The following is a 24,010-nucleotide window of genomic DNA, read 5'->3' as shown; positions in this document are numbered from 1 at the left end:
GCAGGTGTTTAAAAGTTAAGTTACACCAAAGTATAAAAGATAATACCCAATAAAATAAACAAACACAATAGAATTAAGCAGCAAAATTTTGATAGGAAAGCTGTTTGCTATAGTTTCCCTTGGAATTTTAACTCAGCAATTTTTAAATTCTATCCTCTTAAAATCTGCATCCAAACATGTAGGTTTAGATGTTTTAATGCATATATAATATAATTTATATGCATATATAAAGAGTTGTGAAGTACCTTGTTCTTCTAAAGAGTTAGCTGTTGTTATTTGCATTTTCTGAATGTTTATTAAAATTAATTCCTAACAGATATACATGCACAATTTCACAATAATAGACTAGTGAAGATTATACAAATTGATCAGTGATATACTTACAGTTGCATTTTTTCTGCACAAATCTAAGCTTACATGCTGTTCGGTAGGTGGACAAACGGATACGATCCAGATCTTGAGCCCCTAATGGTGGAGAAGTATATGTGCTAAGATATATGTGCTCTGTGCCTAAATCTCACCCAACAATACTCACATAAGCTTTCTCTACGATATTTTAGAGCCTTTTATTACCCCACAGTTAATTTGGGGTAAAATGTTTACCAAAGGGGAAGTTTCAATATAGTTTTATTAAATAAATATGTTTCTTGACTCCCAATATGATCAAACCACAAGCAAAAAATATAAAGCAAATACCAAAAAGCTGAGTTCCAATACAGGGAAAGTTCTTAAAATTAACAGTTTAGTTCACATAAAAAGTTCTTTTGAACTGAACTCTTGGTGACTTCATGGACATTTCCTACAGGGTTTTATTTTATTGACTGACTGACTGATTGATTGATTGATTGATTGATTGACTGATTGCCAGAGGTCCTCATGAAGGAGGAGAAAGCATGGCAAATTGAGTTCAATAAACACACACAAACATTTCAGTGGAAGTTTAATCTATTGATTATGACAGGAAAAGATTATCTTTCTGCAACCAATGGCAACAGTTATTATTATTTTTAGTAACTACGAGCTAAGACAGGGATATTACACCATTACCCAAGTGCCAGGCTTTTGAAGACTTTTTTTTTGTTTCTAGGTATTTGGAAAGTTAATTTTTATCAGTAATGGACACAGAGAAAATGCTTGTTCCTTTAATTATCTTCCTAGTATTAGCAGGAAATTATACTGTCATAATTTTGTGGTTCACTCTGCCAAAGAATTTGGTAAATATTTTGGGAAGCATCAAAAATGGCTTCTGCTATTGACAATGAATTGCCTTTTCTTGATTTATGTAAACCAAGCTAGAAAAGCAATCAGTTGTATATGCTAGCATCAAGGGTGAGTCAGTATCTTTGCTTGACTGAAGCTGATATGTTATCTTTAAACCAGATATGACCTACTTACGGTCCTTGGATAAATTTGTTTATGACATTCATTGGACGATACAGATTGTAAGAGGATTCGTTGCCTGAACACTTACTATGTTCTAATTCATCCAGTCTATTTGCAATGTTGGAACAAAGGGTATCTTAATCTGGGGGTCTCTGACAAAAAGGCAGGAAAAAGATAACAAAAACCAACAGTGCTATACTGGCAATCACAAATCTGTTTTTTTTATTACAACTAGGCTAAGATAATTCTCCAAGGTAAAATCAATCAGCTTCAGTCTTATTATTCAAAGATACTGTTTACTGTTTTCAGAATATAAAGACATGTTTTAATTATGATAAAATAATGAAATTTAGTTAGCAAAATGGGAGCATTTCTTCGGTTACCCCATTAGCAAGATGATTTTATTTAAAAGATTAGGGTTGGTCTAAGACAGAGGTCTCCAATCTTTGCAACTTATGGGCTTCAACTCCCAGAATTCCTCAGCCAGCCAGCATGGTATCCAACCTGCAACATGGCTCGCTGAGGAATTCTGGGAATCTGTTTTGGTATTATAACTAGAACACAGAGGAGGCATGTTGATGGTCCTCTATTTAACTTCCATATTGGGAGGAAAGAAAACAGGGTTTTTTTCCCCACTCTTCATTGCCACTAACAAAACTTTTACTTATTTTTTCCCTTTTATCTGCCAAATATTCTACACAAGTTTCTTTTATCAACTAACTGTTTCAATCCAATCTGTGGCTGGCAGATTGTCCTAAACTATTTGGTGTTTCATCCTGGGAATTTACTTTAATCACTGGTCATGTTGTCAAACACATAAGAGGCCATTTCAGTGATCCCCAGTTTTTTTTTCTTTTTAAAATGCCATGTTAATATATTGAATGTTACTAAGTTTGCTTTTTGCTTTTTAAAATATTTCTGGGATTTTTAAAATTTTGTTTTAACACAGTTCTGTTTCATTCCCCAATGAAGACAATACATTAATTTTTTTTAAAGGATTGAGTTTTTTTGGTGGACTTCCATAATAATAATAATTCTTCAAGTGTTAATTGGGTCATTAATAATGGGACTAAGTAATAGTGATACAGAGCTTCAAGATTTGTTTGAAGAAGCAATCCGTCACATTGATAAGTCTTAAGATACAGTTGAAGTGCATCTGCAAAAAAAGTGATATAGCTTTGAATCTATATATAGGTATGCTTTATATATTATAATACTATTTTATTTGGACTTTGCTTGTGGCTGATGAGACCAGAAGTCTAAAATATTTAGATGGCTTTAGTTAGCTAAAGGTGCATTGTGAAGGATCCAACTCAACTGCAAGTTGAAGTATCTTAATTAGTGTGCACAGCACACTAAATCTGAAGGCAAAGAGGTCCTTTGGAGCAGGGGTCACCAACCATTTGGACCTCAGGGACCACCAAACTCATAATTTTAGATCCCAGGGACCACTAAATGGTTCTGTGGGTGTGGCCTAATTTGCGGATGTGGCTTGGTGGTCATGTGACTGGCTGGGCATGGCTTGTATGTAAATATTATAAATATTTATATAAATATTGAATTTTTTATTAAAAAAGCAACTTTTACCCAAAATCAGGCAAAGCAGGCAGATTGAGTTGCTCACAGAATCATTCAGTGATCTATCTATCTGCCATCAGCTAGCTCAGTCTCTCAAATTTGCCATGAGTCTGCACTGAATTTGCTTGCAAGCAAACCTTCAGTCCTAAGGGAGGTTCGGCTGTGTTTAGCTAGAAAGCAAGAAATCCAACCATTTCCTGCTTCCTAGCAAATCTAAATCTCCTGGCACAGCAGAACAGATGATGGTCGGAAAAAGGAAAAATAGCAACTTAGCAGACGTTCACTGGGTAAGGAGTGAGTGGGCGGGGAGGGTTACCGCTGGCCATGTGGGCTCAGCAGCCTTCTGTTTCTGCGCAGCCTGGATTAATTGCTTTGGGGGGGTGCTCTGGGGGTGAGATTTCTCTGTGGCCCACCAGAATTTTGTCATAGCCCACCAGTGGGCCGCGGCCCACCGGTTGGCGACTGCTGCTTTGGAGTGTGTGGCATTTGTCTGCATATTTATTCTGCTATTGCATAGATGTCCTTCACTGGCACCACGATTCCAAGAAAAGACACATTCAGGTTAAAAACTGCAGACAGCTGCTACATGTATGACTCCTTATAGTTCAAAAACCTTTTGTTGCTTTTCAGCCTAAAGCATTGCACAGTTTTAATATTAATGTCAACGTTATACTGTTTTAATTCTACCCACAAAATAAAATGCCAAACAACATTTGTATTCTGGCAAACCTTTAAACATATTCAAAATTATGAAAGTAAAAATGTGATTTAGGAAACTCAGAAAAACATTGCATTTCTTGGGGTTGAACAATCCAGAACAAATTACATAGATTACATAGAACAAGGTGCACATGAGTTTATACAGAATTAGAACAGCCTTTAACTTTGTTTATTCAGCATTTGGGGAAAATTCAGTGCCAACAAATTGGGTCAGCATCCAGTGAAGAAAATGGAATTACAGTGACAAAATATATTTGAGTTTCAGTATGGTTACTGGTGAGAAACAATGTCTTTGACTGTTCACATTCCTTTTCTCCCAAAAAAAGAATACTAGAGATATTCATCCCTAGGTCTGCATTGAAATAATTAAAAAGCAGCACTTTGTCAATTAAATGTAGTTTCTTGCTACTGTTTTGTGTTGAAAATTCTTACTTTGTAGAACAAACTGCCTATAGCCCAGAGCATAATCCATGTAATTTTTACCACGGGTATACTCTTGTTGGCCTTTTGCAAGAAATTTAACATCTGTCGGAAAAACAACAGAACAAAATATAACATGCCATAGAACTTACGCATTTCTGCAAACAGCTGCCTCCTTTCTGCCATGGTAGCGCCTCTTTTCCCACAATCTTCAATCATTCTAAGCAAAAGAATATTAAACATATCTTCAAAACCATTTACAAACTAAGGACATAAAATATAATTCCAGGACACTATTTTTCCAATTCTATATTCAATCTTTATTTTTTTATTTCTATAGCCTCCCGTCTCAACAAATGACTAGAGAGCATACAACATGAAACATAAAGACCATTAAAATTATTAAAACAATACAAAATAAATATATATGGCATCAAATAAAAGTGTTATTATGGATGTTAATATAGTCTGGAAATGCGGGAGTCTAAATATGTGGCTGACTGTGCAACCAGTCATAATGTTTAAAGCCCTTTGAAACTTTTAGACAAAATTATATAGAAATGTATTCACCATTGGAAAACAAAAGGAAGAACATATAGCTCAGTTTCCGTTTAATTTCAGTTCAATTTAGTTTAGAGTATCTTATGGAGGAAAAATCCATACCTTCCCATAATAGATTATAAACTTCAAATTATAAATTTCAGTCTGATTCCCTTTCTGCATTTCTTTTAACAATCAACATTTATCTACCAGCAGGTTTTTTTCCAGTTTATACAGTACATTTAACACCAATTTTGGATAACATCAGAAAATTGTTCTGTGTTTTTTCATCTTATAATTGAAAAGTTCTAGTAGCATCTGTCTGTTCTACATGTAGAAGAAGTATATAGCGTGCGGAAGGGAAAAAAGAGCTGCTAATTTACATTAAGTGTGATAATTCAATAGCTGTGTGTTCAGTTTTTGCCTTGCAAGGAGAAGGGATTTTTAAAAAAATATTTCTTTGATTAAACTCTATTGATGATGGCAATCATTATTTCTATTGATAAAAAGTTTTTTTCTTTTTATTTCACTATAAATAATGAAACAAATTAAATGTTAGAATCTGATCCATAATCAAATTATGTTTATTTTACTTTATTGCTCCTGTTGGGGCTTCTTGTGTGAGAAACATTTTAACTGTTGGCCCATATTATTTTTCTGATTTAAACTTCCTCCAGAGTCTATTAATATTTTTTCTTAATAATATAAAAATTCGTATAGATTAGCAATTTTTTCCTCTAGTAGAATTAAAAGCAATTTTAAAGGTGATCAGCAAGAGTAGAGAAAAGCTGGCCCAATTTTCAAAGCTAACACTGATTTTAACATCAGATAAAATAATATTATATTGGAGATCTGGAAATCATGTACTTTTCTTTTTTGAAGCAACAGGTTTGGACAATATAATACATTATGAGTCTACAATAATATGTGTCTATTTATATACACACAAACCCTTCATCCATGCATCCAAGACTGATTAATACAACAGAAACCAGAAACAGAAAAATATTTATTTTGGCTTCAGCCTTCTTCAGCTGTTGTGAAATAGTGGAATGTAGTACACAAATTTCTCTGTAACATTCCAAATATCTATATTAGACAAAAAGACATATATAATAATTCACACACTGTCAATTTTTATTTATTAAATTAATACGTTCTGGCAACTGTAAGTATACCATCATGGTCAGAATAATTAACCAAGTTAACCAACATTACAACAGTAATATAACAATATTTAAAGATTTAGTAATATTGGACATCAATTATATTCCTTCAAAATAGCTGGATTTCCTACAGATCAGCCTTCCAAAATAGGCAAGTACAATGAATTCTTGTGACAACAGAAACTTTATGTCAACATGCTTTAAACTAGCTATGTAGTATGGCAATCTGAGGGGATAAACTCTTTATGGCTACTATTATAACAGCTCATGAAATGGGAATAGGATTTGGATAATCCACTATAAAAAGAATAAATATGAAGACTCTGAAAATCTTACATTGGGCTGTATTTAAGAAGAAACAGTATAGCAGATTAGAAAGAGGTGAAAATTGTTTTTTCATTTATAATACGTTAAAAATCATGTAAGGACACCACAATCATGAAGGTCATCTATTATCACTGCCAAGAGAATCTCCAGTAAAAGGACCTCACACAAGAAGATAGACTATATTGGTTCCATCCTTAAAGTCCAGCTAACATGTTTCCAATATGATACAAATGCAATACAAATTAACCTTGTTTTAAAGCAACAAAGCAATTGTATCAGTATTTCCAGAATCGCTCTAGAAGAGGTGAGGGTATTTTTTGAAGTGAAACAGTTTGTTAATGGAGTTATTGTTACCTTCTCTTATAGATATTTAATGGTTTCTTCTGAGAATTGAAACAATAATTTAAATTATCTGAAGAAGTAAATGCCATGTATCATTCCGTCAAGTAACAAACTCAGGTACTTAGATCGAAACAAAATGGCGGCTTCTGAAAACAATGAGACAGATAATAACACTTCTAGATAACCTCAACTGTTAAAAAACAAACAAATGACTGGCCTAAAGTTATTCAGTAAGCTTCCATGGTTGAAGATGAATTTGAACATGTTTTCCTGATCCTGCCTAGGGGATCAATCATTACACCACAGTCCATAGATGATATGGACCCCTTACAGTTTGTTGAATTTTTGGAAAGGGGTGGTACACCTACAAAGAGAAGTACCCACAGAAGCAGTCATTTTAATATGCAAAGATATATTTCTATTTTTTTTATTACACAGGCAAGCTGTGTTTTCATTTCTAAATATTTTTAAAAGCAGGCATGGAAACATGAAAAACTATGCAAACCTTTCCAAGAAACAATATGCCATTATTCATTATTTTGACATTTTTAATATTGTGCAATTCAGCTTTTTCTGATGTTTTATGTGATATAGCTTATGCCCTTTCTCTATAGTTCAAAAGCAAAGCGTCAGGATCAATTTCCCTTCATTTGGGTAAGAAATGCCAAAGATATTGTTCACTGAGATGCATTTAGAGCAGGCGTGTCAAAGTCACGTCGTCACAGCAGTGTCACGTGAAATATTGGGACTTTTCCCCCTTTGCTAAACTAGGTGTGGGCGTGGCCAGCGTGTGACACATCCGGCCTGTGGGCCAGGAGTTTGACAGCCCTGATTTACAGATACAGGTCCTTGTGAGACTTGTGGAAATGTATTTTTAAAACTTTTGTTTTTTAGTGGCAGCAGAGATTGAACAGGACCGTTCCATTCTTTTTCCTACATTCATTCCTTTTTCTTGAAGACAATTCATGCAGCTGGGCCACATTACCAAGATGGACACAGCACTTCTACTTAGTAAAAAGGATTTCAAGATTTCAACTTTGCATTTAATGGCTTAATCCAAACATTGATTTCCCCCCCACAACTAATGGTGGGCCAAGTTCTTGGCACATGTCTGAGATTGTTCACAGCATTTATATCAGGGGTATCAAACTCAAGGTCTGGGGGCTGGATCCGGCCCACGGGGTGCTTGCATCTGGCCCATGGGGCTGCCCTGAAAACAGCAAAGGATTGGCCCGTGGTGCCTCTGCCAGTGAAAAGGGAGGTCGGAAAGGCCATCTGCAGCCCTCCCAAGCTCCAATTTCGCTGGCAGAGGGTTATGTCCCTTTTCCAATAAAACAAACAATAACTAAAGGAAACAGAAACCTTTTTTAATGAGTCTTACGAATCCCCAGTTAAAAGGCTGCTGCAAACTAATTAACTTTGATAAGCACAAACATCGTCAAAACTGTGTGAGACTGCCAAGAATCACAGATAAGAAATATTTCACAACACAAGAGTCTTCAAATACCAACTTAAAATACTGTAATGTCCATGAGGTTGAGTTTCAAAACATTTTTGCTTCCTGCAAAGAACGTTCGCTTCACAGGTGGCTTTTATCTTCTTGAAGGAGGGGCCATTACCTTGCAGCCTTACTCCCAAGTCGCCCATGCTGTTTTAACTGCTGTTTCCTGCGAGCAATCCTTCGCGCATGCACACTTGGCACAGGCTCCTCGGAACCTCCTCATTGCTGCTGCCAGCCCCCACAATCTCTGAAGGCAGCAGTCCACTCCCTAATGGTCCTGGCCCCTTATCTGAGTCCTCGCTCTCCTCAGCCATCCGCACCTGCTGCCAGCTAACCACAACAGGTTACAGAAGGCCGGCACAGCCGAAAATGGAGCTTGTGAGGTTGTTTCACTGGCAGAGCACTCAGGTCACCACAGGCGCCCCCAACATGAGTGACATTGAGCTGGCCAGGCCCCTTGTCATGCCCCCCCCCCCCGCCCTCCAAGGTCAAACACAACCCTGATGCAGCCCTCAATGAAATTGAGTTTGACACCCCTGATCAGGTAAGGGTTGTATGGGAATCAAAATGTAGACCTTGCTTTATAAGATTCTGTTAGCTCAAAAGATGGGCATTTAATGCAGATTTAGAAAAGTTTTCATCTGAAAAAGAAGCCTTGAACCCAAATCCCTCAGTATCACCATTGCCTCTTTGGCTACACCAGGATGCTATTGGCTAACTCAAATATAAAGGCTGCTGAGTTCATAAATCTACGCATCCATGATGATTTAGTGTGACTGCTGGGGTATTTCATCAAAGAAAAAGGCTTCTTGGGGAAAAATTAAGCTTCTTTGAAAATAACTCCCCATTTCTAAACAGCTCTTCTGATTACCTAATTTATCTTTGAAAAATTATGGTCTGGCTCTAGGTATAAACTCTAGAGGCAGGATCATAAAATTTTTCAGTTAACTGAAGACTAATGCTACAGCAACATTCAATTACATTTTTTCTTGCTGCTGTCTCATTCTTGATAATAGGATTTTCATGAACTTAACTGTCTGGATGTATTAACCAGTGCAACATGGAACCCATTGAGTACTGTCTGCTCAGTATCTGATTTTCTCTACCTCATGAACCCTACTTTGTAGTTTGTATTATGGAACAGATATTAAAATATTAGGAAAACAATCTGTTCTAATGGTGCCGCCATTCTTAATTTCCTTGGACAGCCTGAGATGAATTATTGATTTGCTTCCAGTTTTCAGTTCATTAAGTGTAACCTACCACTCCAGATCCTGAAGTAAATATTCTGCTAACTTCACCTCATCTAGATGTGCTAGACTTCAACTTTCATTATTCCCAGAAAACAAGGCCAATAGCTATGCTGTTCAGACTATGATTCATGGAATATATAGTGGGCATCAGGTTAGTGAACAATGGACAGTGTTATACCTTGCATTAGGGCCAAAAGCTATTAAATAAGATATAAATTGGATTCCTGAAATATTTTTCTTATTCTTAGTAATCAGGGGAATTAAGCTCAGATCTGAAACATAAGGATGATGGAGTGGGATAACCCTTTCATGACTATACTGTACATAAGAAAAATGTGTAGAAGAATTTAGCTTTGACCTTGAAAAAAATGTGGGAGAGGTTGCTTAGTTGCGGGAAAATAGAAAATGATATTGACTTAGGATACCCCAACCTTTATCTTATTGTCATTCAAAAAGAGTTAGGGAAAATTTGGAACAGACTTTAAAGATTCTGTTAATATACCTTCAACAATAAATAAGATTCCTGGAATCCTTGGTTGTTTTTTCATGACCAGCTTTGTCTTGAAGCCATCTGAGTCTATTTAGCACCTTCAATCACAAATTCAGAAACTGGATCAAGAGAATTGATATGTAAGGGCTGAAGGGCCTTTAGTGGCTTCCTAAGTTGCATGGTTCTTCTGAACTAATCATAGCTTCTTTTCTGACCATGTTCAGTGAGAACAGCACAGTTCACACTACTACTATCTCTTGCTCAGGTTGTTGTCCACAGTGGAAGAAGTTCAAGGACCAGGGTTGAGCTACTGACTCTGTATGCCCAAGTGTACTGTATGCTGTGCCTATTTCACCTCCAAATTAATACCAGCATAGGGATAGGATTTGCATTGAAGGACTGGTATAGGAAGAAAGGCCATTGTTGGTTGTAGAAGAGAAATTAATTAGGACTTCTGGCAATGCTTCCAAGGTGGGTTGCTATTTGGTACTTGGCACAGGGAAAATTAAGAGTGTATCTCTGCTCTGAGTTGGCCTTGAGCAACAACTGTTCCATCAAAACCGCATCAACCAACCTAGAACTACTATATACTTATATGCACATGCATGCATGTGTGCATAAAATACATTTGGGGAAAAGAAAACTTTGCATATTAAAGTGCTGTGCTAATTATAACAAAGAAAAAGCAATTAAAATGATAGAAGGCAAAATGAAACACATTGAATTTCTTGTCCCTGCATTCAAAAAGAAAAAAGGAATCTTGTATATTAATTTTAATCTAATTAAGATTTGACAGATTATTTATTATTCAACATTATTTCTACAATAGCACAAAGGGCATAATGATAACAGCATTATTAAGCAGAACATTTATTTATACAGAGACACCATATGGGAATGAGATGCTAGCATACACACAAAAATGCATTAATAGACAATAATCTTGCCTGCTAAGGTCATTTTGATGAACTCTTATTACTATAAGCAGTACAAAGTGCAGTTGAAGGAGAACAAATTTTATCAAAGTAATGCTTACTTTTGCACACAAAAAATGTTTTTTTCTCTGCTTGTTTCATATTTGCTTGCCAACCTTTTGGAATGGAGGGATGTCCTTTAAAATGTATCTTAGAATTGTCTTTCAGATGGGAGGGGAAGCAAACAAACAGAAGAAATGGGAAAAGTTTATGAGTTCACAAGAAAAGTAACCATGGTTGTTGTTTTTAAAAAGTGCTTGCATGACATTGCATTAGATAGCGAGGCTTTTGTCAAATTACCCCTTATATTTAGCACTGGGCTAGAGGGTGTGCAGGCTGTCAATAAGTGTTTGTGTGCATGTGTGTGTGTGTGTGTGTGTGTGTGTGTGTGTGTGTGTTTATATATATATATAATCACCTGTCTGAAATGGTACATGGTTTTCTGCCAAAGCAGAGGTTGGGCTAGAAGTTCTCCAAGATCCCTTCCAACTCTATTATTGTGTTCTGTTATTCTGTAGCAACTTTTAGTGGGGAGTGATTTTCATTCTTTTTGCTTATGTCAAATCAGCAGAAATGAAGACAATCACAGATCATTTTCAAACTGCTTCTGGGGTTTGAAAGGGTTGATGAATGAAAATGATGGCAAGCACAGAAATGCCCCAATTATGCTATGCAAAGCAGATCACACTCAGACCTCTACCTTCAGTCAACTGACTTTATACAGTAAATAAAGCAAACTGAGTTTAACAGGGGACTCAGCTGGATTCTATACCTTGTCTCCTGACCAGCTGCTTTTATTGCTGACCTATCCTGCAAGCTGTAAGCTAAAACTGAACAAGAAGGCACTTGCAAGGGTTGCAAACAAAATCTAGCAACGATATAAATGAAAATGTCAGCAGTAAACACCACTACTACAAGAAGACAGACTGATCATCAGTCAGTTAGTTTCTAGGTCAAAAAAAAATATTTATTTATAACCTTTGTTATTTTTCCCAGAAGGAATTCCAAGAAGGAATGCAACTTGAAGCATATAACAAATATAAGCAGTAGAAATGTAAGGCAACATGTGACACCACCACAGCAGCAACATAATCTAATTGTAAGGGACAGATCATAGCCAAAGGAGATTTTTGGAATGTAGTAAATAGATAATGTTGTTCACAATAAAAGGGCAGCATCCTTTAAGAAGGGATCTCATTTTGTCTCTCTTTAAAGGAAATTGAAAATCCAATTGGCTCCTCCAAATATTATTGTGCACAGAATTACCACTAAATGGACAAATTAAGTGATATACATAGTTTGCCTTCTCCCACTGATGGAGAATGTTGTCAAAATATGCCACAGTCCTCAAAACCTTCAGATTCAGGCAATGTTATCTCAAAATCCTAGGGCAAATTAATTCTGCAGCTGTAAGCTGCAGCTGAGCTCACTGAGCAGAGGGCACACTTTGTGCCTTTTCCCTTCACCTTCTGTAGCATCCACTTAATATTGTCAGGAAAAAAAGAAAGAAGAAACAGCTGCAGGTCAATGTTTCTTTTGCCATTGAGCATAGATTGCCAGAAATCTTCTTCTATGGGAGTCAGAGGAAATCTCAAAGGGAGAAGTTTAGGAATGGAAGATCCTGACACCCAGATCTTGGCGAATTGCAAGCAAGAAGCAAATTATTCATGCTCTCAGTTTTTAAGAACACAGAAATGAAAATCCCCAAATTGCCTGCCACACAATCAATTATTTCTGATGGAAGAGATTATTTCTTCCCCATCACCAACATTAAATTGCAGTGTTTAGCCCTCTGCTGCATTGTAATCCCTTTGTATAAAAGTACAAAGACAATGAATGACTTGCTGATAATATAGAAGTGAATTGCTATACTCCCACCACTATTTTTCCTTTGAGCTTGGTATTACTGTGAGGGGGTAGGTATTGTAGTTCTCAACTCTTGGAAGAAAATGATTTTCAACGATCAGCCATTGAAATATTATTGACTATGTTACAGGTCCACTTAACTTACATTTTCTTTAGTGACTGTTCAAAGTTACAACAGCAGTGAAAAAAGTGACTTATGACCATTTTTCACAGATACAACCTTTGAAGCATCCCCATGGTCATGTGATCAAAATTCAAATGCCTGGCAACTGATTCATACTTATGGCCATTGCTCTGTCCCAAGATCATGTGATCGCCTTTTGCAACCTTTTGACAAGCCAAGTCAATGAGGAAGCCAGATTCACTTAACAATCAGGTTACTAACTTATCAACTGCAGTGATTCACTTAAGAACTGTGGCAAGAAAGGTCATAAAATGGGGCAAGACTCACTTAACAAATGTCTCACTTACCAACAGAAATTTTTGGCTCAATTGTAATTATAAATTGAGGACTATCTTTATATAGTTGGCGATACTCAGTTTATGTGATCTTGTATGAGCTGAATATGTGATCTGCACTCTAAATCATTTGATATTTTTTCAATTCTGGCCTTGATTAAATTATTTCAAAAAGCTTGCTATTGAGCAGCTAAAATCAAGCCTTCAGCTCCTTTTCTTAATGTTCCAATTGTAAGTCATTGCCAGGTTTTACCTTTCTTTACTTAACACAGAAAGAAAATACCACAAAGTACTTTCTTTACTTTTGTTTTAAAGAAATTATGTAATGCTTGCCAGTATTTGGTTCATGTTTTTATTTCATTATTTCAAAGTTAATGTTTTGTTTCCTGTACCATTTAGTAAGTTCCATTTTTTAACTTGCATTAATACTTCTTGACTGTCTTTTACGTATTTAGCCAATGATTGTTTTTCAACTGTTCAACAGTAAACCTCTGCCTCCATTTCTGGGGTACAGGTATAATCTATCAATATTACTACAGAAATATAATGCATAGTGAATAGTTATGAGTTTTCTTGTTTTTTGATAATGAACTGCCCATTTCATGTTACGTCCAGTTAATAATTCCAGCTGTACTTTGTATGGCCCAGGTAATAATGACTTGATGTTTCCACTGTTCCATTTTGTTGTTAAGTCATTTTCTCACTCTTTGGTTATATTTTTTACTAATCACATTTTTAACCAATCCATGCTTAATGTTTATTTTTATTAAACAAATTTATATGGCTGCTCTACTCACACATTCCAGGCAGCTGACCACATTAAAAATGACAACATAAAAATTCACACACACCCGGTTATCCAACTGTAAAATGCCCAGTTATTTCTAGACTACATCCTGATGGGTCCAAATGATTTGGCCATTCAGCATTTTAATTCCATTAGTGTTCATGACTTTTTTCTGGTTTGTTGCTACTATAGCACATTTCTTTATGCCAAATTCCACTACTCTATATGTGCCAAAAAATTCTTACAGTATCTGTCAGTGAATTAAAAGAATCTAAATAAATAAATCATGAAAGCTCACAAGATATAATAGTTTATCTTTGAAACATACAATACAAAAATATGTTCAGAGAAAGAGAGAGGGAGATGTTGACTTGGCTAAATGTAGCAAACTTATATTATCTTTGCAAAATTTGAGATCTTTTTCATGGCTCACCTAGTACAGTATTTTATTTTAAACAATAGGCTATTCTACATTATTTCTCATAAGAAAAGGATATTGTTATAGTTTAATTGTATGTGTATAAATTGTACTTAGGCATGAACATACCTTGCAATACAGTTGTGCAAAACATATGAATGGCTTACAAGAACCACCTCTCTTTGAATTGCTAAAGCAGCGGTATGTTTCCCAAAGCTTCCAAAGCTGCCCCCAGCTGTCTGTGCATCTACTCTAATGATGTGAAGATAAATGCTTTATTCATGTTCAGGTTCATTACAAGAACATTCTTTGGAATGCAATGTGAAGCAAACAGGGCTGGGAGAAAACAAAAATGATAGTGTGACTAATATATGCTACGTTGTGCCAACTTGCATCTTTCAACCTTTAAAAGCCAGGCTTACCCACTATTGGAGGAATCAAAGCTTTCACAAGACATTGAAAAGGGCAATGGTGTTTCTCTCTTTCTTTTTTTGAGTACAGTGCAGAAATTAAATAAATAGTATTTGCAAATAACAGATTTTTGTTTGTCCTCTCACAACAGCTGTGGTACAATCACTCCAGGGAAAGTTCATGCATCATTATGTCAGCTTACTTTTCTGTACCTTTATGTCACATTATTCAGGACTGGAAATGATAGGTTGTTTTGAAAAGAGAGGAAATTAACTGAATGGCCATCATGTAGTCAGTCATTCAGGTTGCCCATTTCAGTAAATGCTATATCTGATAACGATGGTGAAATCTATAGGCAAACAGTATTAATAAATTTACAAAATGAAAGAAAGATACCAATACTGAAAATCATTCTCTCTTTAAACAGAAAATTGGGAATGACAAGCACTGTATATCCGCACAGCAATTTATGAGTAGATTTATATGAAAATGAGAACGGGGGAAATACTCTGTAGTGTCTATAGCAAACTGTGATTTTTTTAAAAAAATATGACATTTTTTCCAGAATCCTCCCCCTCCAAAGCCTGTGCTAAAACTTTTCAGATGTTTTACTGCTGGTAGTATAAGAATTCACAATTCCTCAGGTTGGTGATTAAGCCTCCATTGTTTAAAGACTTAAATATAAAAATGTGTTTTCTGAGCAGTGTTTATTATAAAACTAGTATAAAATAAAAATATTCATTTTTGGGTGCCTGAAGAGGCAGCAGAGAAAGGGCTTCAGGAATTATTTGAGAGCTGTGCTGTCACATTTATTCAAGCTAAATAACGGCAACCAAAGACCCTTTGGTCCCAAGCACTTAAGGCTGACTTAAGAGTTGCTGGCAACTGCCTGTAGCCATCGCGCATACCTATGCTGAGAAGGGGTTGATGGGTAAGGATAGGTTGCGCATGGCTGCAGCTGGGCTGACACAAATACCTTCCAAATCTCAGCTGCACATTGTGAGGAGATGCGCGTCCTGCATGCCGATTGGTTGATCTGACTTCTTGTTCTGTGCTTTGCTGTTTGAGTGCTCCCTAGCCAGAACATTACATTTGCAGAAATATAAATGGAACACCTATGCAACTTTCCCCCAATGACAGACACTTACATTCCCTTGCCTGCAGTGCCAGAGAAGTCTTATCAAGTATTTAGGAGCGAAGGGCTTGGCAGCACAAGCTCTGGTCCTGGTGATCAACCCTGATTCAATCTTGCATCATTATCCTAGGACACATATATTTGTCTTCATTCGCCAGCGAAGTCTGTTCAATCCTTTAGCAGTGGCAAAGCAATCTCTGCTCTTTCTCCTTTGAGCCTATTATCAAACTTCTCCCATTTTTCCTTCTAACACAAACATTCAAAACTATGTTTATTCTTATACCTGTATCTTGTAAGCAATTGACCAATCAAATAAATAAATAAAATAAATACATTCCCCATCTTTATATTGGCCTGATGTACTTTGTTCTTTCCTTTTGAATGGCTGGGGCATAGTCATAAAAAGACAATTCCTAACCATTAGAGTAGAAAATCTAATTATGTCATACAGATCCAAAAAGCCAGGCACAAAGGAAATGCAAAGGAGAAAACCACCAATACACAAGGTATTGTTTCTCTTTTTGCCTTTTGCAATGCGGAAAATATATCCCCCATTTCCCCCTTCAGGAGAAAACAGCAAATGCCCTTGAAAACTCTAAACATTTGTTTTCAATTGTAAACAGACAGCACTTTGATGCCCTGAATTAAAATAAACACAATTAAAAATTAATATTGTGTAATTGAAAAAAATAAATTATCCCCATGTAGCAATTCCGTTTCTACTAAACTTTATATCTTAATGTTTATTCGGTGCTTATCCTTTGCGCTATTCATAATAACTTCACAATATTCCATTCTAAAATGGAAAGTGCTGTTTTAGTGTAGTTCTTAAGAAACACAACAATGTTCACGTTAAGATGAATGATTACAAGCAAATACATTTTAAAAAATCCATGCTGGTATAGGTCATTATATTGTAGCGACGTTTCGGCAGAATCTCATCTGCCATCATCAGGCCCATGAATTGGGTTCGTCTTCGTCAGTGCCTGACACACACGACGAAGATGAACCCAATACACGGGTCTGATGATGGCAGATGAGATTCTGCCGAAACATCGCCACAACTTTAAAAGCACAACTATAATGACGTGGGAAAAGACCCGAACAAAGCTGAATAGCATACATATAAATACCCACGAAAACATACATACATACATACATACATACATACATGTGTGTGTGTGTGTGTGTGTGTGTGTGTGTGTGTTTGTAGATTTTCACAGGTACAGGTATGCAGGTCTTGGCATGTTTGGGTCTTTTCCCGTGTAAGATTGAGAGTATCTTTTGACGAGGTCCCACTCGCCATCTTCAGGCTGGTGCTTTTGGCTTCGTGCTTGTGTGAGCAAAGCGTGATCGGAGCTGCCGTCTCCCTATATATACTGGTGGGGAGGTTGGCTGTGTTGTCATTTCTTGATTGGTTGATAGAGTTTATTCATGTTATGGGGGTGTTTCTCTGTTTCGATGGCTTCCCTGAACACTTCAACAAGAGAATAATCAGGGAAGCCATCGAAATAGAGAAACACCCCCATAACATGAATAAACGGGATGATACCTCCCGCCTACCAGACATTTGGAAACTAGCCCTTATCAACAAACGAGTCTCAGCCACAAAAACCAACACCGGACCCAAAACAACACATGACACCACCACCAATCTCCCTCACCAGACTCAATCCCAAACCCACCCCATAGATGAAAGGCAACCACCATCCAGAAACCAGACCACGGCTGCATCACCAGCTGCCACACACTCCGACCCCCAAACCAAGCAAACTGACATACACCATGAACACATAGCCAGGCCTCAAACTCGGAGCCAAACCAAAACCTGGAACGTCACATCACAGCCACCTGCTCAGGATATCACATCACGGAACTCAGGAGGTTATACCACAAAACCTCAGGATGTTACAACACAGCCAACGACCCAGGAGATTACAGCACAAGACCCAGGATGTCAAAACAATAGAACTCTGAAGGTCATCACACAGCCCATTTCCCAGGTCGTTACAACACAGGAGGCTGATACACACACAGCCAATACCTCAGCCACACATGTTCTTAAGAAAAAGCCAGCCAATCTGCAAACATCAACTCCATCAACCAATCAAGAAATGACAACACAGCCAACCACCCCACCAGTATATATAGGGAGATGGCAGCTCCGATCACGCTTTGCTCACACAGGCACAAAACTGAAAGCACCAGCCTGAAGATGGTGAGTGGGACCTCGTCAAAACATTGCCAAGATAACGTTGCCAAGATAATCTTACACGGGAAAAGACCCAAACACGCCAAGACCTGTATGTGTACGTGTGTTTGTATGTATGTATGTATGTATGTTTTCTTAAGTTTTATAATGACGTGGGTAAATACCTGAACAAAGCTGAATACCATATATACACTGCTAAAAAATAAATACAGGGAACACTTAAACAACACAATGTAACTCCAAGTCAATCATACTTCTGTGAAATCAAACTGTCCACTTAGGTAGCAACACTGATTGACAATCAATTTCACATGCTGTTGTGCAAATGGAATAGACAACAGGTGGAAAGCATAGGCAGTTAGCAAGAGATCCCCAATAAAGAAGTGGTTCTGCAGGTGGTGACCACAGACCACTTCTCAGTTCCTATGCTTACTGGCTGATGGTTTGGTCACTTTTGAATGCTGGCAGTGCTTTCACTCTAGTGGTAGCATGAGACGGAGTCTACAACCCACACAAGTGACTCAGGTAGTGCAGCTCATCCAGGATGGCACATCAATGTGAGCTGTGGCAAGAAGGTTTGCTGTGTCTGTCAGCATAGTGTCCAGAGCATGGAGGCGCTACCAGGAGACAGGCCAGTACATCAGGAGACGCGGAGGAAGCCGTAGGAGAGCAACAAGCCGGCATCAGGACCGCTACCTCCGCCTTTGTGCAAGGAGGGACAGGAGGAGCACTGCCAGAGCCCTGCAAAATGACCTCCAGCAGGCCACAAACATAAGTACCGAACCGGTAATAACACCGGTTGAATCCCACCCCTGCTTATGTCCCATGGTTATGTTATTCTGTACAGTTGAGATCTATCCTGTATACTCATATACTTTCTTGGTCCTCTAAATCTTACCAATTATATTGGCCCATTTTGGCTCATTGTAAAAAAAAATGGTACAAAATCCCAATTTCGTGTGTGTGTGTGTGCGTGTGTGTAATCTATCCTTAAAGTTCAAGATAATGTGCCCTGATATTGGAATTTGAGATAATCTCCCTCAGATGGTGGAGCAACCTGAGAGACGATCTAGTAAAAAAAAGGGGATGTGGCCGACTCCGTTCTTATGGCCCCCACATCACATCGACATGCCCTACATGGAGACAACTCGACCCTGTATATCCTTTAACTTGAGAGCCTCTTCTGCTTCCGTTGGAATTGCAGAGGATGATGATAATTGCCATTATTGTTTTATCTACTATCGTGGTGATGAGAAATTTAGCAGAATCAGAAAACCAAATTAAAAAATTTCTATCATATCCTGTAAGAGGGGTATACGCTACTGAAGAGACCCCTTGTTTCTGGACGAGGTCCAAGAACCTCTGTGGGACAGTTATGACTTCCTCTTACATTATTGGTTGGGAGAAGATTAAATCGTCTGACCCCCCTTACAGTAACGATTGTTGGGCTGAGAGGAATGGAATATCAAGACAGGCAGTAGGTTTTTTTTCATTTTTTGTTTTTTTGTTTGAAACAACAGAGACTTGAAAAAAGTCTGAGGATGAAACAGACCTGAAGGTCAGTGGTCTGGCTTAATGCCTTCAATGTCTGATATGCCCCCCCCCTTTTAGGGGATCCGCCTCTGACAGATTTTGGTCACTGTCATGAGTAGACCCTTCCTCAATCTGTTCCATCTGGTCTCTAGTTCTCCCTCATCCTGTGCATCATGTGAATGTGTAACTGGATTATATAATACTCCCCTGAAGGAGGTACCTGCTGGTAATGAAGGTCCATTCTGCATAGTAACTAAATCGAGTGAGAATCGAGGTCAGATTGTGGAGGCTGCCTAGCCATCAACTTCTACTGTACCCCAGCTGTGATGCCTCTTCAAGTTGCCATGTCCCTCCAGGCCTTCAATTTGTCAGGGATATCCTCTGGGAGGAGGAATTCTGGCGTGATCCCACAACTGTCTATCAGGCAAGTAGCGCTGCTGAAGGCCTGGGTTAAACCGGTCCCTCTGAGGCTCTCCTGGATGGCGTTGAGAGAACCAGGGATGGAGGCAAGGTGAAATATGGAACACTTCACAAATTTGCGTGTCATCCTTGCGCAGGGGCCATGCTAATCTTCTCTGTATCATTCCAATTTTAGTATATGTGCTGCTGAAGTGAGCACTCTGGAACTGGGACCAGCCTGGCTGGGGAAGAGGACTGAGACTTCTGTTCAACCTCCCTTATGCATTTTTTTTGTTTTTTAAGATATGCTCATCTAACGCATTTTGGCGTCTCTTGGCATCCTTTGTTGCCTTAGAGGTCTCTCTAGGACGTTTTGACCTACTTTGAGTTAGTTTATTGTCCTCTGGGGGTATTTTTGGTTGCCCTTGAAGATTCTGACCTAAAGCCCACGAGGTGAGATATCTATATATCTATATGTGTATGAGATATTAATGGACTGTTGACTGGTTCAGAGGACTGATGTAAACAAAGGCAGGGAATCCTCTTGATATTTGCTCCCTTCCCCCCTTTTTTTGGTAAATTCAATTTGTTATTATGTTATTATTCATAATAATATTGTTATCATTAATATTATGTTATTATTGATAATATTTTTATTATATCTGTGCACAGCTACTAACATAAATTGTTGTGCTGTTACCAAACTCATAATTAGATGACTGAATATGGAATCAAATTATGAAACCAAATAGAGAACACCTTTCAGGACCTGTATTGCAGTTGGGTGATCCTGTAGTCACCGGCCCTCAACAGTTTCCTGCCCAGGCGGACACAGGCCTTGGCACTCGCTGGTACTGTGCTGCTAGATTCTGTGAGGGCTGCCAACTTAAAAAGGAAGCCAAATAGTCAACCTCAGAAAGAGGTCCGTAATCGGCATAAATGTCCCCTGGACCCTCAGGGAGATCCTTGTGAGGGGAAGTGGCCTCTCAACAGATAATGCCATGGAATTCTTATAAACAAAATGATGCCGGTGTTGTTTTAGTTGTCAAGATGTAGCATCAACCATCACCTCTTATTGTGAGCCGATGCGAATCTAACTAGACTTTGAGAATTTGAGCAGAACTCTAAGTCCTCTGGCTCCACCTGATCAATAGCCCTTGCTTCTTCTATATAACTTGCAGGAGTATATCTGAAACTACAGAATCTCCTGTGGAGAGATACCTGAGGGTAAGGATGCTCTATCCTGCTTAGTGACCGGAGTTATAGGGAATTCCAATCAGAATGAGCACTCTGTTGTTGACCAGAGCAGTATGCTGCACCCCAGCAGAGATACATTGGCGTATTGCTAATACCATTCACAGTCTCATCTTTGTGGGGATCTTTTCCGGTAACTCATCATCTTGACAGAATCTGGCTGCTGTTGGAGCAATGTGGCCACAGAGTCACTTCGAGTCACTTGTACTGATCTAGATGGGCTACCTGATCTTGTGCAGCTGCGCTGTGTCTGGATTACACAGACAGATCCAGGGGTGGTTGCAGAGGGGGATTGGAGCCAACGTAGGCCTGGAGATGAGGTTTGAGAATTTTCTTCATCCTCCCACATGAAATTCTTCATGTGTTTTTCTAGTACCTTATTTTCTGCTGCTTAGGAGGTACACTTAGAATGCTTCAATTTGTTTTGAGAATTTGACATGGCTCTTGAGCTACTGCCGCTTGCCATTGTGACCGCTTATTAAATTTTACTGCTAATGAGGCTGAAATGTTGGGCGGTTGGCACGCCCAGGGACCTGAACCAGCAATGGCCAGGGAACCCTAAAACAATGCTCCCCAGTTTTGTATAATCTTATGTAAGAATATTGAATTCTTATTCTTGTTCCTGTTATTATTATTATTATTATTATTATTATTATTATTATTATTATTATTATTATTATTATTATTATTATTATTATTATTATTATTATTATTTTGTTATTAATATTATTATTTCCAAATTAGCCAAATTTGGAACACCTCATAGGCCTAGAAAGGAGGAATTGTTGAAATAAGATGTAGGCCTGCGACAGCTTCCTGCACAGGTGGACACGGGCCTTGGTGCTCACTGTGGTGCTGCTGTTTAATTCTGTGAGGGCATAAGCCAACAGTTTCCTTCTTAATGAATAAGGGTCCAAAATAGAATAATTATATCTGAATATCTATATCTATATCTAATCTATATCTATATCTATATCATCTATCATCTATCTATCTATCTATCTATCTATCTATCTATACATACACACACACACACACACACACACACACACACACATTCCTCGGGTTCCAGGAAGGAGACCCCTACTTGGGGAAAGAAAAGCCTCTCAAAATTCCAGAAATAAAATGCAGATCACTACCGCATGGTTAGTGAGTCTGCAATGGCGCCAGCCATTATCTCTTTAGGTACGTAATGAGTTAAATCGGCTCAGCAGCACTTCCACGCCTTGTGGGGAGTTGATACTGCAGAGTTTCCCCTTGAATAAAAAGGCACGGTGGGGCAGATGGGCACTGATGCCCCCACCCCAGACGGTGTTCCCAAGGGAGAGAAAAAAGCCTCGGACCCTTTTAAAATGGAGCCTCTCCCGTCGGGCATGGGCAGCGGCGATCGTAGCGGCTTGGCTTGAAAAGATCGTAATGTGAGTTGTTAGCCATGCGGCTGAGGCGTTATCACCTCCGATTGTCCTGGGAGCGAGAGATCATTATCTGAAGCTACGGTGAGCTCCCTTGGCTCGAGTTATATACATATGGAGCTGCTCATTGAAACTAAAAGCCTTAAAGGAGTTGAAGCCTTTGCTATTCCGGCTAAGGGAGAGGAAATTAAGCTGCCTATATCCACGAAGGCTGAGCAAAAACTGGGGACGCTAGGGAGGAGTCCCATGGAGGAGGAGGAGCATCCTCTCAATTAAAGCCCAGCTTATCAAACGAGCGACAGAAGCATCATCCCAAACAATGGATGCTCTGAACAGCTCATCTGGAGAATAATTATCTTCTCAGTATTAGAATCAGGCAAATTATAATTATGGCAAAAGACAAGCCCTTTCCTAAACATCTCTGAAACATATTCAGGAACTGCTTTTGAAGTCCTAAACTAGAGATAATCCTGATTAGCTCTGATATGGGTCACACCCCATAGCAAACAATGGTTTGTACAAAGTAGAAATGAGAAGGAAAAGAAAGGGCCCTGTAAGCAGTTTTATGTCCCGAGATCTGGATACCTGCTTAGAATCTTTTTTCAAAAGCATAAAACTGAGAAGCTGTTGAATTTAATTATTTATGTCCACTGAAATGAAACTTCATTTATGGTATTTTACAGCAGAAAGAGCAAATTACAGTATTTCTTCTAATATCACTATTTCCCATATTAAAATCTAATAAATACTATTTAATTAGAAAAAAAAGAGTTCATTCAATCTACATGCAGAATGTCAAGCAAGGCAACATACTTATTCTCAACTGTCATATATACATTAATACCAAAATATTACTGGCAAATATTTTCATCATATCAATTAATATTATGCTTCACTATGAAAGGCATTTTATTGTCCCATATTTGCAGTTGTATCTTACAAACCACCTTAAAATATGAAATAATATATGCAACCAACTGATTGCATATGTGATTAATAAAGTTGTCATATATGATAAAAGTGTAATTTATCATTTTCATTATATTTACACTTTTCACATTCATAGAGTCTAAAAAGATTATTGCATTGAATAAGTTCTTTTAGCTGGTAGACCAAATTAGGCTTCCAAACTATTATCTCAAGTCATGAGAAGTACATCTTAAACCCTGAAACTTAATTTTCCTTCCACATACAAACCACACATGGAATGAACCATAGAATACAATCATAGAGTCATATGGCTGGACGGAACCTTGAAGGTCTTCTACTCCAACTTCCTGCCCAGGGGCGTTGTTATTTCATTCTGGACAAATAGTTGTCCAATCTTTTCTTGAAAACATTCAGAGATGGAGCAACTACAATCTCTGAAGGCAAGCTGTCCCACTGACTAACTGCTCTATTAGGAAATGTCTTCTTAGTTCCAGGTTGGA

At 38.0% G+C, this 24,010-nt stretch overlaps 1 protein-coding gene and 1 non-coding gene across 26 annotated transcripts in view; both read right to left on the bottom strand.

Moving 5' to 3' along the window:
- DTNA (dystrobrevin alpha) overlaps positions 1 to 24,010 on the bottom strand; it is a 188,657-nt gene that overhangs the window by 82,333 nt on the left and 82,314 nt on the right. For 24 of the 25 annotated variants that reach the window (XM_087961678.1, XM_087961689.1, XM_087961683.1 and 21 more), the window contains 2 exons: positions 4,254 to 4,321; positions 385 to 465 (listed from right to left, as the gene is read on the bottom strand). In XM_087961678.1, the coding sequence (XP_087817804.1) occupies positions 385 to 465; positions 4,254 to 4,320 (148 nt within the window). In that variant the 5' untranslated portion in view covers position 4,321. Of the gene's footprint in view, positions 1 to 384; positions 466 to 4,253; positions 4,322 to 10,756; positions 10,856 to 24,010 lie in introns of all 25 variants that reach the window. The other variant, XM_087961680.1, reaches the window with a different exon arrangement.
- On the bottom strand, positions 20,028 to 20,134 carry LOC113413860 (U6 spliceosomal RNA). The gene has a single exon (XR_003371105.2). It is a non-coding gene; the product is annotated as a U6 spliceosomal RNA (small nuclear RNA).

This window comes from Notechis scutatus, chromosome 3, assembly GCF_049901735.1.
Source record: "Notechis scutatus isolate UNSWTSFEM ecotype Mainland chromosome 3, rNotScu1.2, whole genome shotgun sequence".
NCBI classification, from domain to species: Eukaryota; Metazoa; Chordata; class Lepidosauria; order Squamata; family Elapidae; genus Notechis; species Notechis scutatus.
The sequence above is the reverse complement of the archived record's forward strand: the minus strand, read 5'-3'. Positions and strand labels throughout refer to the sequence as shown.